The 11,413-nt window shown below is 41.4% G+C and overlaps 1 protein-coding gene across 1 annotated transcript in view; it reads right to left on the bottom strand.

Moving 5' to 3' along the window:
* Positions 1-9,803, bottom strand: part of LOC135115230 (metabotropic glutamate receptor 6-like) — a 112,987-nt gene extending 103,184 nt beyond the window's left edge. The window contains 1 exon segment of the mRNA XM_064031770.1: positions 9,353-9,803. Coding sequence (XP_063887840.1) covers positions 9,353-9,796 — 444 coding nt within the window. The 5' untranslated portion in view covers positions 9,797-9,803.
* Positions 9,804-11,413: the final 1,610 nt, after the last annotated feature.

An 11,413-nucleotide genomic window follows, 5' to 3' on the forward strand; every position in this document is an offset into this window, starting at 1 on the left:
GACAATTCCTCGTTTGCAATTGATTTTAATTCATCAGTATCCTTTAATAAAAATTTTTAGTACCATCAGCGTAAAGGAAGAAATTTAGCTTATTACATGTACGTATTATATAACTTTTGTAAATCAAGTATAGATCCCTGTGGTACTCCAAAATTAGTATTAGGCAATGAAGATGTGTTGCTATAAGCTGTGTACTGCTATCTGGTTCTTAAATAGCTTCGGAAAAAGTTGTTTGCATTACCGCGGATACCATAGACATTTAGGTTATCTAATAACACTGAGTGTGAAAGTGTATCGAATGCTTTAGTAAGGTCGCAAAAAAAATTTAGTTGTTATAATTTGCTATCAATGTTCGCAGAGCTGCTGCACTGTGAGCTCTGTGTTGTATTTGGGATTAAATCCATATTGATAAACAAATAATAGTGAATAATTAGTCAGAAAATTCACTAATCTTTTAGCAATAAACTTTTTTTTTTCAAAAATTTTGCTAAAGCACAGAAGTACTGAAACAGGTCTATAATTTGAATAAAATGGTTCCAATATTCTTCAGTATTGGAACCACACATCCAATTTGCAATTTCTTTGGAAACACACCCTCACTGAACGATCTGCTAATAATGTATTGTAAGAAAGCTGAAATTATGATACTAAATTTCTTGACTATTTTTATATCAATCATGTCGTCTACTGATGAAGTGAAGTGATTTTAAGATCTTTTATAATGTTTTGAATTTCATGTGGTGATGTCGATGCTATTAAGAAAGATGAAGTGGCACGCTCAGGAGAATATGTTTGGAATGGTACTGGTGATGGTTGCATGGACTGATGAAGGATGTTTCCATTGTTACAAAAAAAAAAAAAAATCTATTAAATGATTCTGCTATTTCCTTATTATCAGAAGTAGTTTTATCATCAAAAGTAATAGAATCTGGCAATTGGTGAATATTCCTACCCATTATGTCATTGACCACTTCCCAGGTTTGTTTATATTGCCAGTGTTTTTGTTTAGTTCTGACTTATGATAAATGGATCTTGCTGTTTTATTTTCTGATGTTATTGTGTTTCTATATTTCTTAAACATATATTCATATGTTATAGGCCATTTTGCAGAAAGTCTCTGTAATCTGTTACGTTCTTTAATTTTCTTTTTTATAGTTAGAGTTATGTAAGGCTTATTAAAGTATTTTCTTTAATTTTTACATTCTTTTAATGGAAATGTTTGTTATAAAGATATGTAAAATTGTCAATGAACGTATCATAAATCTCATTAAGGTCTGATAAAAGTAGTGTCTCATAATTGTAATTCCTTAGGTCTGATAAAAAGAATCTTTATTTGCATTAGAGAAAATCCTCTTGTAAATTCTAGTTTTGACACACTGTGCTCCAACAACTGGACGGGAAAAGGAACTGAAACTGGAAAGTGGTCACTGACACTTGTATAAAGGATACCACTGGCTTGAAAGGTCATATCGATTGTCCAGATGTGATCGATGAGTGTGGCTGAGACATTAGTGACCCTTGTAGGTTTGGTAATGGTTGGGTAGTACATATATGAATACGATAAGTCTGTAAATTTGCGCATATGGATAGTATGTTTTAGTAAGTTAATACTGAAATATGGGAATGAGTATGGGAAATGGGAAATAGTTGCTAAAACACTCTCCAAAGGTTGACAAAAAATCATCAATGTTTGCATTTGGCTGTCTGTATACCATACCAATTATGAATCTATGTGGCTACCCTACTTCTAAAAACATTGTATATGAGACAACTGGAAATTGATTTAATTTATAAGCTTGCCTATATGTGGTTTACGTAAATGCACTGATAAGCCTCCCCCACTTGTGCTCCTATTTCTAAAATGTGCATTGTAATCGACTAAATTGTATAGTGAACAAAATTAATAATTTAAAAGAATCTCACACAGCCTATAATATGGATCTTGGTATCAAAATGTGATAAGCATTAATCATATCATTCATTTAGGTGTAAAGGCACACTATTTTTATTATTAAAGGACAAGATATTTAAACTATTACAAGAGAGAGAGAGAGAGAGAGAGAGAGAGAGAGAGAGAGAGAGAGAGAGAGAGAGAGAGAGAGAGAGAGAATGGAGGGGTAAGGACGCCGGACAAACAAGAGAGGGCAGATGAGGTGAGTGGCAGGAGGAGGAAGAGGAAGGGAAGAGGGAAACAAGAGAAGAAGGCATAAAGGTGGAATGTAGTGGAAGAAAAAATAGCGAGGGAGGCTGAAAATGGAGAAAGGCCCAGAACTGTACGCGTGTATGCGGCTTTAGAACTATAACAGCAATAATGTTTATAACATGAACGCTAACAACTTTCGTTACTGTGGCATTCTTAAGTTTTATCATTAAAATTGTCATTATAATCCTTACTGGTCATGGTACTATTTTTGGTATGGTATTTTGAATAGTTGTTTACTCCTTCGCCTGCTATCCTACACTTATTGTTTAATGTAACTACTCACTAGGAATCTCATAAAGGTAATAAATAAATAAATAAATAAATAAATAAACAAATAAATAAACAAACACTTGAATAATTTTTTTCGTTCTTTCTTTGTGTTCCGCTGTGTTCCTCTACGGTGGACACAGGAGGTGGCCAGGCGCGAGTAGCCTTCGTTGTGACCTAAGGCGCGAGAGGTGCACGGTTGGCTTGAGGGGTTCCATCACAACCTTGGTTTTGGCTCAAGGAATATCTCCCAAAAATGTTATGCATTCAGAAGTGTCTGCTTGTCATTGCACTCAGATTTATCCATTTGCATGAAATGCTTTAAAATTAGATGGAATGAATATTTTGATTCCATATGTTCATTTTTTATTCATTATTTTATCTATTTATTTATTTATTTATTTATTTTATTTTTTTTTTTTTGTCCTTGAGTGAGGAGAGCAGTGGAGGAGTAGGCATGATTACAGGACCCGAGAATGGAACCAGTTGGTGGACAAAATGAGGCGCCCATCGACCCGTGATAATAAGTACTCCTCCTGCCCTCCTCCTCCTGCTCCTTCACCTCCCCTCTTACATCTTATTACCGCCATCATCATCACCAATAGCCACCATCAATACGTCAGCAGCAGGATGAGTCATAGCAGGGAGTCGCGTAATCTTAGCCTGCCCACCCAGCGCGAGTGACCTCACCACCTAGTCAGTATTCAAAGTGAATACCGTGAAGGGCTGCGTGTATCCATGAGTCACACTCCCTCCCATGACTCGGCCCCGCGCGTTAAGTGGCTAGGCATAAACGTTCCGTTAATATTTCCTTCATTGTAGTCTGGAATAGACTCAGGAATCAGGTTGTCAGTGTCGAGTCAGTGGGAAACATTAAAAGACCAGACAAATCCATCTAAGGGTAGGCATGACAAGTAGAAAAAGAGTTCAAATCATGGCCACAGTCCAAGGGTAGGAAGGGCACCCACTCGGAATAATGGTTCCCAAATGCCAAATCAAAGTCCTTCGTTAGGGGGCACCGTCCTACCCAAAATAGATTAGGGAAACCGGACATAAAAATCTGAAAAAGAAAAAAAATGCTATCATGGTGATGGAATGGAGGTGGAGAGAGGCTGGGAGACAGAGAACACGTCATTCCCCACTCCCACTCCCAACCCAAACCCTGCCGCAAACCATTCGCTCCCCCAACACAGCTTCTCTTCCCCCTCTGTCAGCCGGTCAGCCAGCCAGAAAACTCCCAGATTGAACATGCAAATATTTCCTTTCCTCACCGCAATGGGAATGGAGGGAGGGAGGGAAAAGATGAAGACGGAGGAAAAAGAAGGGAAGGGAAGGGGAGGAAAGGAGGAGAGAAGGGAGAGAGGTGGTCGTGTTTTGACAGTGATGTGAGAGTTTCATATCAAAGCATATAAATATCTCTTGCCCCTTTTACTTGATCTAAATCCGCCATCCTATCCTTGAAGCTATTCATGAGCAATGATAATATATTCTCCATCCATCCGTGAAAACTCCAAGTAAAACAAATAATCATGTAAAAAGTACTTTTTCATCGAAGTCTGTCACTCATACATATATATATTAGAGAATGTACGTGCATTACTGTTTCTGCTTAGGACTGAGGAAATTGATTACAGGAGAAGCACGATATTGACTGAACGATAATTTACTCTTAACTGATTGACTGATTGACTAATGGCGCCACAGCAAGAAACACGGCGCTTTTCTCTGCCAGGAGATTACTCTAATTTTATTCCATGCAGCAGAAGAAAGGTCAGAAATGCCTAAAAATATAAGATAGAGGACATAGCATTATAAATAATAATCATCAGCTCAACCAATACAAGGAAAACAGGAAAAAAACGGCTTTATGTGGAGGATTTAGGGAAGGCAAAACCAAGGTGACAACAAAAACTTTGAACTAGTTCTGATCTACACCTGAACCAGTCCTGATCTAACCCTGAACCAGCCCTGATCTATCCCTGAACCAGCCTTGAACCAGTCCTGATCTATCCATGAACCAACCTTGATCTACTTCTGAACCAGCCCTGATCTCCCCATGAACTAACCCTGATCTGTCTCTGAACCAGCGCTGATCTACCCCTGAATCAGCTTTGATATATCCTTGAACCAGCTCCGGTTTACAACTGACCCAGCCCTGATCTACTTCTGAATCTGCCCTGATCTACCCCTGAACCGGCCCTCATTTATCCATGAACCAACCCTGATCTATCTCTAAACCAACCCTAATCTACCCCTAAACGAGCACTGATTTGTCCCTGAACCAGCTCTGAAGCAGCCCAGTCAGCAACTCTGAACCAAACATCGTGACACAGGCTGGCATCACAAAGGCCACGACGCTCACCAGTACATTCCCAGTATTTGCATCATGACTTGAATCCTGCGCTGGAGTGCATGACGTGTGGTAATGGTAATGAAGGAGTTGGAGACGACGAGTAATGAGGAAAGAGGGGAAATATAAGAGCAATATAGAAGAGCAATAAGTGACCAGGGAAGAGAAGAGCAATAAAAAGGTTAAAAGAAACACTTGATTTACGATGTTATGAGCTGAATTGTGTGTGTGTGTGTGTGTGTGTGTGTGTGTAAGTGTTTTACGTATGAGGATCACTAGCCAAGGGAAACCAAACCGGAAAAAAAAAAAAATCCCACTCAGGCTCCAGTCCCAAAAGAGACGTCAAAAGAAACATTAAAAATTGAAGGATAAGTGTCTTGAAATCTCCCTCTTGAAAGAGTTCAAGTCATAGTAAGGAGTAAATACAGAAGCAGGCAGGGAGTTCCAGAGTTTACCAGAGAAAGGGATGAATGACTGAGAATACTGGTTAACTCTTGCATTAGAAAGACAGAATAGGGATTAGAGAAAAAAGAAAGTCTTGTGCAGCGAGACCGCGGGAGGAGGGGATCTTGCACTTTGCAAGATCACAAGAGCAATTACTATGAAAATAACGAAAGAAGATAGCAAGACATGCAACATTGTGGTGATGAGAGAGAGGCTGAAGACATTTAGAAGAGAGGAGTTGATAAGACGAAAACCTTTTGATTCCACCCTGTCTAAAATAGCGTTATGAGTGGAACCCCCATATATATGAAGCATACTCTATACATGGGCGGATAAGGTCCCTGTACAGAGTTAGCAGTTATGGGGGGGAGAGAAAAACTGGCGGAGACGACTCAGAACATTTAACTTCATAAAAGCTGTTTATACTAGAAATGAAATGTGAAGTTTCCAGTTTAGATTATAATAAAAGGACAGACTGAGGATCAGTGCAGAAGAGGGGGACAGCTGAGTGTCACTGAAGAGAGTATAGTTGTCTGCAAGGTTGTGTCGACATGACAGATGGAGGAATTGTGTTTTGGAGGCATACAACAGTACTAAGTTTCCTCTGCCCCAATCAAAAATCTTGGAGATCAGAATTCAGGCGTTCTGTGGCTTCTCTGCCTGAATTGTTTACTTTCTGAAGGTTTGAAAGTCTATGAAAAGAAGTGGAAAAGTGCAGGATGATATCGTCAGCGTAGGAGTTTGGTTTAGAAGATCATTGATAAATAACACTGTGTAACACGATTTTTGTCTTTGACAAGCAAGTGTTATTTTCCACCTCTTTTCTTTGCAAAACAATAGAAAATATCCATTATTCCTGTCAAACTTAGCTTTTGTGGCTTTTGGAATTATTTTTTGCCTCAAAATAACTAAATTTCACCATTTTTCCAGATGCTGTCACAGAGAATTTCTTTACTCTTGTCTTGATGAAATGATCACATATGTAGCAGAATGCATCTGGAGAATGAATTGCAGCCTCTTGATGCCATTTCACCTCATGTGATGTGTCTTCTCAGGCAGCCAAAGAAGAACTGATTGGTGGTCTGCAAGCCCCTACTTTTATATTGCCAAGTAGTACTGTAGAATGTTCTTAGTCTTTCTAGAATGTGTTCCAGAATGTTCTCAATCTTTCTAGAATATTCTTGAACCTACTTTAGAATATTCTGAATCATTCTAGAAAATTCTTGTAGATTCTAGAGAATTCTTGATACTTTTACATATTTCTACTTTATTCTAGAAAGTTCTACAATATTCTGGAAATGTTTGCATTGAACAAAGTCTTCTAAAATGTTCTAGAAACTTCTAAAAGTATCAGAAAGAACATTCTGAAAGATCTGAGATTTCTGAAACGAAAGCAAATTTTTTCTAAATATGAGAAATTTCCTGCCAGATCTGTTCAGTTCAAGAATGATTTTATTAAAATTCAAAGTACTTAGAACACTTTATATTCTTTCTTTCATTGTTTTAATTTATTTACAACATTTCAAAAGCAATTAAATAAGCAACTGAGATTTTGCGAAGGGCTTTACCTCAGATGAAAACCAATAATGGTATAATGAAATAAGGCAAAAATGTAAATTCATTGTTCTAACCACAAAAACAAAGTTTTAGAATCAAAATAACTTTTTTCTCTTTTATTTAGATGGAAATAACTGGGAAATTATGGTTTGCGGCCAAGGACAAGATAAAAGTGAAATTTTGTTACATGGTGTAATAGAAAGAGATTGGGTGTCAGAACAGAACCACTATTAATAAATTTAAGAGAAGATCAGTGACCGTCTACCACAGCAACAATAGAACGGCCAGAAAGGAAACTAGAGATGAAGTTACAGAGAGAAGGATAGACCCCGTAGAAGGGCAGTTTGGAAATCAAATCTTTGTGCCAGACTACCAAAAGTTCTTGATATGTCTAAAGCAATAGCAAGAGTTTCACCAAAATCTCTAAAAGAGGATGACCAAGATTCAGTAAGGAAAGCTAGATCACCAGTAGAGCGCCCTTGACGGAACCCATATTTGCTATCAGATAGATGGTTGTGAAGTGATTGATGTTTAAGAATCTTTCTATTGAGGATAGATTTAAAAGCTTTAGATAGACACGAAATTAAAGCAATATGACGGTAGTTTGAGGGATTAGAACGGTCACCCTTTTAAAGAACAGGGTGAATGTAGATAAACTTCCAGCAAGAAGGAAAGGTAGACGTTGATAGACAAAGTTTAAAGAGTATGACTAGGCAAGGTGCCAAGCACGGAAGCGCTGTTTCGGAGAACAATAGGAGGGACTTCATCAGGTCCATAAGCCTTCCGAGGGTTTAGGCCAGCAAGGGCATGGAAAACATCACTGCGAAGGATTTTAATGAGTAGCATGAAGTAGTCAGAGGATGGAGGAGAGGGAGGAACAAGCCCTGAATCATCCAAGGCTGAGTAGCAAAGGTTTGAGCGAAGAGTTCAGCTTTAGAAATAGATGAGATTGCAGTTGTTCTACCAAGTTAAAATAAAGGAGGAAAAGATGAAGAAGCAAAGTTATTGGAAATGTTTTTGGCTAGGTGCCAGAACTCATGAGGGGAGTTAGATCTTAAAAGATTTTAACACTTTCTATTAATGAAGGAGTTTTTGGCTAGTTGGGGAACAGACTTGTCATGAATCCGAGCAGAAATATAAAGCGCATGAGGTACAAGTGATGGAAGGTTCAAGTACTTTTTATGGGCCACCTCTCTATCATGTACAGCACAAGAACAGGCTGTGTTAAACCAAGGTTTGAAAGGTTTAGATAGAGAAAAAAAAAGTGAAGACCCTTATGCACTCAGCACATAAGAGACGGGTCTCTAACACACTAGCAGTAGACTTTCCTAGGAAAATCAGTATAATACTTCCGCAGGTCTCCCAATTAGCTGAAGCAAAACGCCAGAGGCACCTCCGCTTAGGGGATCCTGAGGAGGGACTGGAGAGGTAGGACAAGATACAAATATGAAATTATAGTCGGAAAAGACTAACAAAGAAGATAGGGTGACAGCATAAAAGTCGAGAACGTTGGGGGTATCTCCAAGACGGTCAAGAATACGAGTAGGGTGTTGCACCATTTACTCTAGGTGTGTGTGTGTGTGTGTGTGTGTGTGTGTGTGTGTGTGTGTGTGTGTGTGTGTGTGTGTGTGTGTGTGTGTGTGTGTGTGTGTGTATTTGGCCTTGAAGACAGACTCTCTCTTTCTCTCTCTCTCTCTCTCTCTCTCTCTCTCTCTCTCTCTCTCTCTCTCTCTCTCTCTCTCTCTCTCTCTCTCTCTCTCTCTCTCTCTCTCTCTCTCTCTCTCTCTCTCTCTCCATATATCAGATGTGTGGTCATCTATTGTGTGTGTGTGTGTGTGTGTGTGTGTGTATCCGCCTGTCTGTCTATCTGGCCTCACTCTCTCCAGGCAGACTCTCTCTCTCTCTCTCTCTCTCTCTCTCTCTCTCTCTCTCTCTCTCTCTCTCTCTCTCTCTCTCAACGTAACTCCAAAATCGAAAACAAGGCTCTCATTACTATTATCCTTCCTTCTCCTTCTACCTCCCATTCATTCTCTCTTCCTAATTCCCAAATTCCGCCTCACCCTGACAAACACTGCCTTCAAAGCGTCTCTCTTCTTCCTTTCCCTTTCCTCTTCTCACATCATAACCCTTCACCTATTGTCTCTTCCCTTCCCTCTATTCCTTTTCCCTTTTTCTCATCTTTCCATTTCTCTCCCGTACTCTTCCCTTTCTTTCCTAACCCTTCCTTACCTTCCCATCTTTTCTTTAATTTCTTTTATTTTCTTCCTTGTTTCTCTTCTCAATTTTTCCATTCACACCTTCACTCACCTTACATGCCTTTCCTTTCATCCCTCCCCCTCACACCACCACTATAAAGCCATCACTACCACCATCACCATCACCACCATCACCATCACCATTATCACCACCAGCATCACCACCACCACCATCACCACCATCATCACCACCACCACCACCACCACCTCCACTATCACCACCACCACAACCACTACAGCCACCGTCACCACCACCATCAACACGCTCCAGCTCACCTGCGGAATCCTGAAGAGGCGGAGGAGGTTTGCCACCTGGATGGAGGTGACGGACGAGGCAGCGCCCACCACCCCGGAGATTACCTTGTAGTGCACCTCAGGGGAGGACCCGTCGCGGCACTTGTACTCCCCGTCGTCGATGTTGCTAATGGAGCCTGAATGGAGAGAGAGAGAGAGACGGGATGTGAGGAAGAGTTTGGGAAGGCGAGAGGTGGGAGGAAAAGGAGTGGTTAGGTGTAGAAGGAAAGGTGGAGTATTGCATTGTTGGGGGAAGTGCGTTGGAGGGAAAGAAGTACTGGAGTGTTGTTGGGAGGTAAGAAGGCGAAAGAGTGTGTCAGAAGAGAAGTGCTGAGGAAAGTAAGGTAAGGTGAGGCGGATGGGAGAACAACAAAGGCCAGCAGACCTCTTGACGCTTACGAGTTTCTTTATGATAAATAACATCATCTGATGTTCTAAAACGAAACAAATAAGATAATAAAGGCGAAGGAGGAGGAGAAGGAACATTCTAGCATGTGGAAACACCGCATTCCCATGTCCTCATAGCGTGGCAGGGAGATGTAGAGAGGATTTCAGACGTTGTAACGCAGAGTAAATGTTGCCTGTGTGGTGACGGGTTGTTGTGAGTCTGAAGGGAAAGGGGCTAAGGGTACAACAAGGGAGATCAGAATGGAAGGGAGGGAAGCACCATTGCTAATTCCTCCAGGCAGAATTACTGAGCAGTGGGAAAGGGAGGGAAGACCACTGGTAATTCCTCCTGGCAGAATTACTGAGCCATGAGAGATGGGAGGAGAGAGAGAGAGAGAGAGAGAGAGAGAGAGAGAGAGAGAGAGAGAGAGAGAGAGAGAGAGAGAGAGAGAGAGAGAGAGAGAGAGAGAGAGAGAGAGAGAGACAGAGACAGAGAGAGAGAGAGAGAGAGAGAGAGAGAGAGAGAGAGAGAGAGAGAGAGAGAGAGAGAGAGAGAGAGAGAGAGAGAGGCTCTGAATATTGTAGACACCCTCATCGCCACCCGCGCCAGCGAAGGAATACAACAGAGGTCAGTAGCGTGCATAGCCAGGTCTCGGAACATTGGGGGAGAAGGTGAGGCGGCAGCAGTTGTGAATCAACTTCCTTGGGAGTCAGGTCCCCCTCCGCCCACTAATCCCTCCCCCTCCCCCTCCTAAACTTCTTCTCTATCCTCATCAACGGAGGAGATATCAGCCGAGGAGAGGGAAACACCCCCACCGAGGAGGGTAAATACCGCCAGGAGCACCAACGAAGAGAGTAAGACGGAGAGTTTGCTGCGACCCCAGCAGCACCGTCCTCAGCAAGGCAGCCTGCAGGTAAACGGGTCACCCAACGGACTACACTGGCGAAAAAAGAGGACTGCACGAAGTGGCAACACAACCCGGAAGGCTGAAACGGCACCTGAACCGAGGCGTCAGCCACGACACAAGGCGATCTCACCAAGGCTGCAGCAACAGCGGCAGCACCAACAGCAGCAGCAGCAGCAGCAGCAGCAGCAGGGAAAGTGTCCTCAGTGTAAGTGACAAGGACACACTGGGGAACAGTGCACGAGGGTGTGTGAATATTGCCAAGGCCGTTTTCACTCCTCTCTAAATTGTCACTTCAGGCTCGCCGACGAAAGACAGCAGGAATTTATGCAGGCAGTAAGGCAGAGCAGTCAAGAGACCTAATGACTAAAAGGATACAGGCTGGGATGAGGAGTATTCCTTACGAGGCGAGGTTGAAGCTGTTAAATTTACATTCTTTAGAGAGACGTGGGTTAAGAGGGGACCTGATAGAAGTCTTTAAGTGGTATAAGGGTTATAACAAGGAGATGTAAGCAAAATTCTTAGGATCAGCAACCAGGGTAGAACAAGAAATAACGGGTACAAGCTTGAAAAATTTAGGTTTAGGAAGGAGATAGGAAAAAATTGGTTCTCAAATAGAGTGGTAGATGAGTGGAACGGACTCAGTAATCATGTAGTTAGTGCTAGGACACTCGAGAGCTTTAAGAGAAGATCAGACAAGTTTATGGATGGGGATAGCAGATGGAAATAGGTAGGTGTGTTCCATACAGGG

The sequence above is a fragment of the Scylla paramamosain genome, chromosome 29 (assembly GCF_035594125.1).
Source record: "Scylla paramamosain isolate STU-SP2022 chromosome 29, ASM3559412v1, whole genome shotgun sequence".
Taxonomy (NCBI): Eukaryota; Metazoa; Arthropoda; class Malacostraca; order Decapoda; family Portunidae; genus Scylla; species Scylla paramamosain.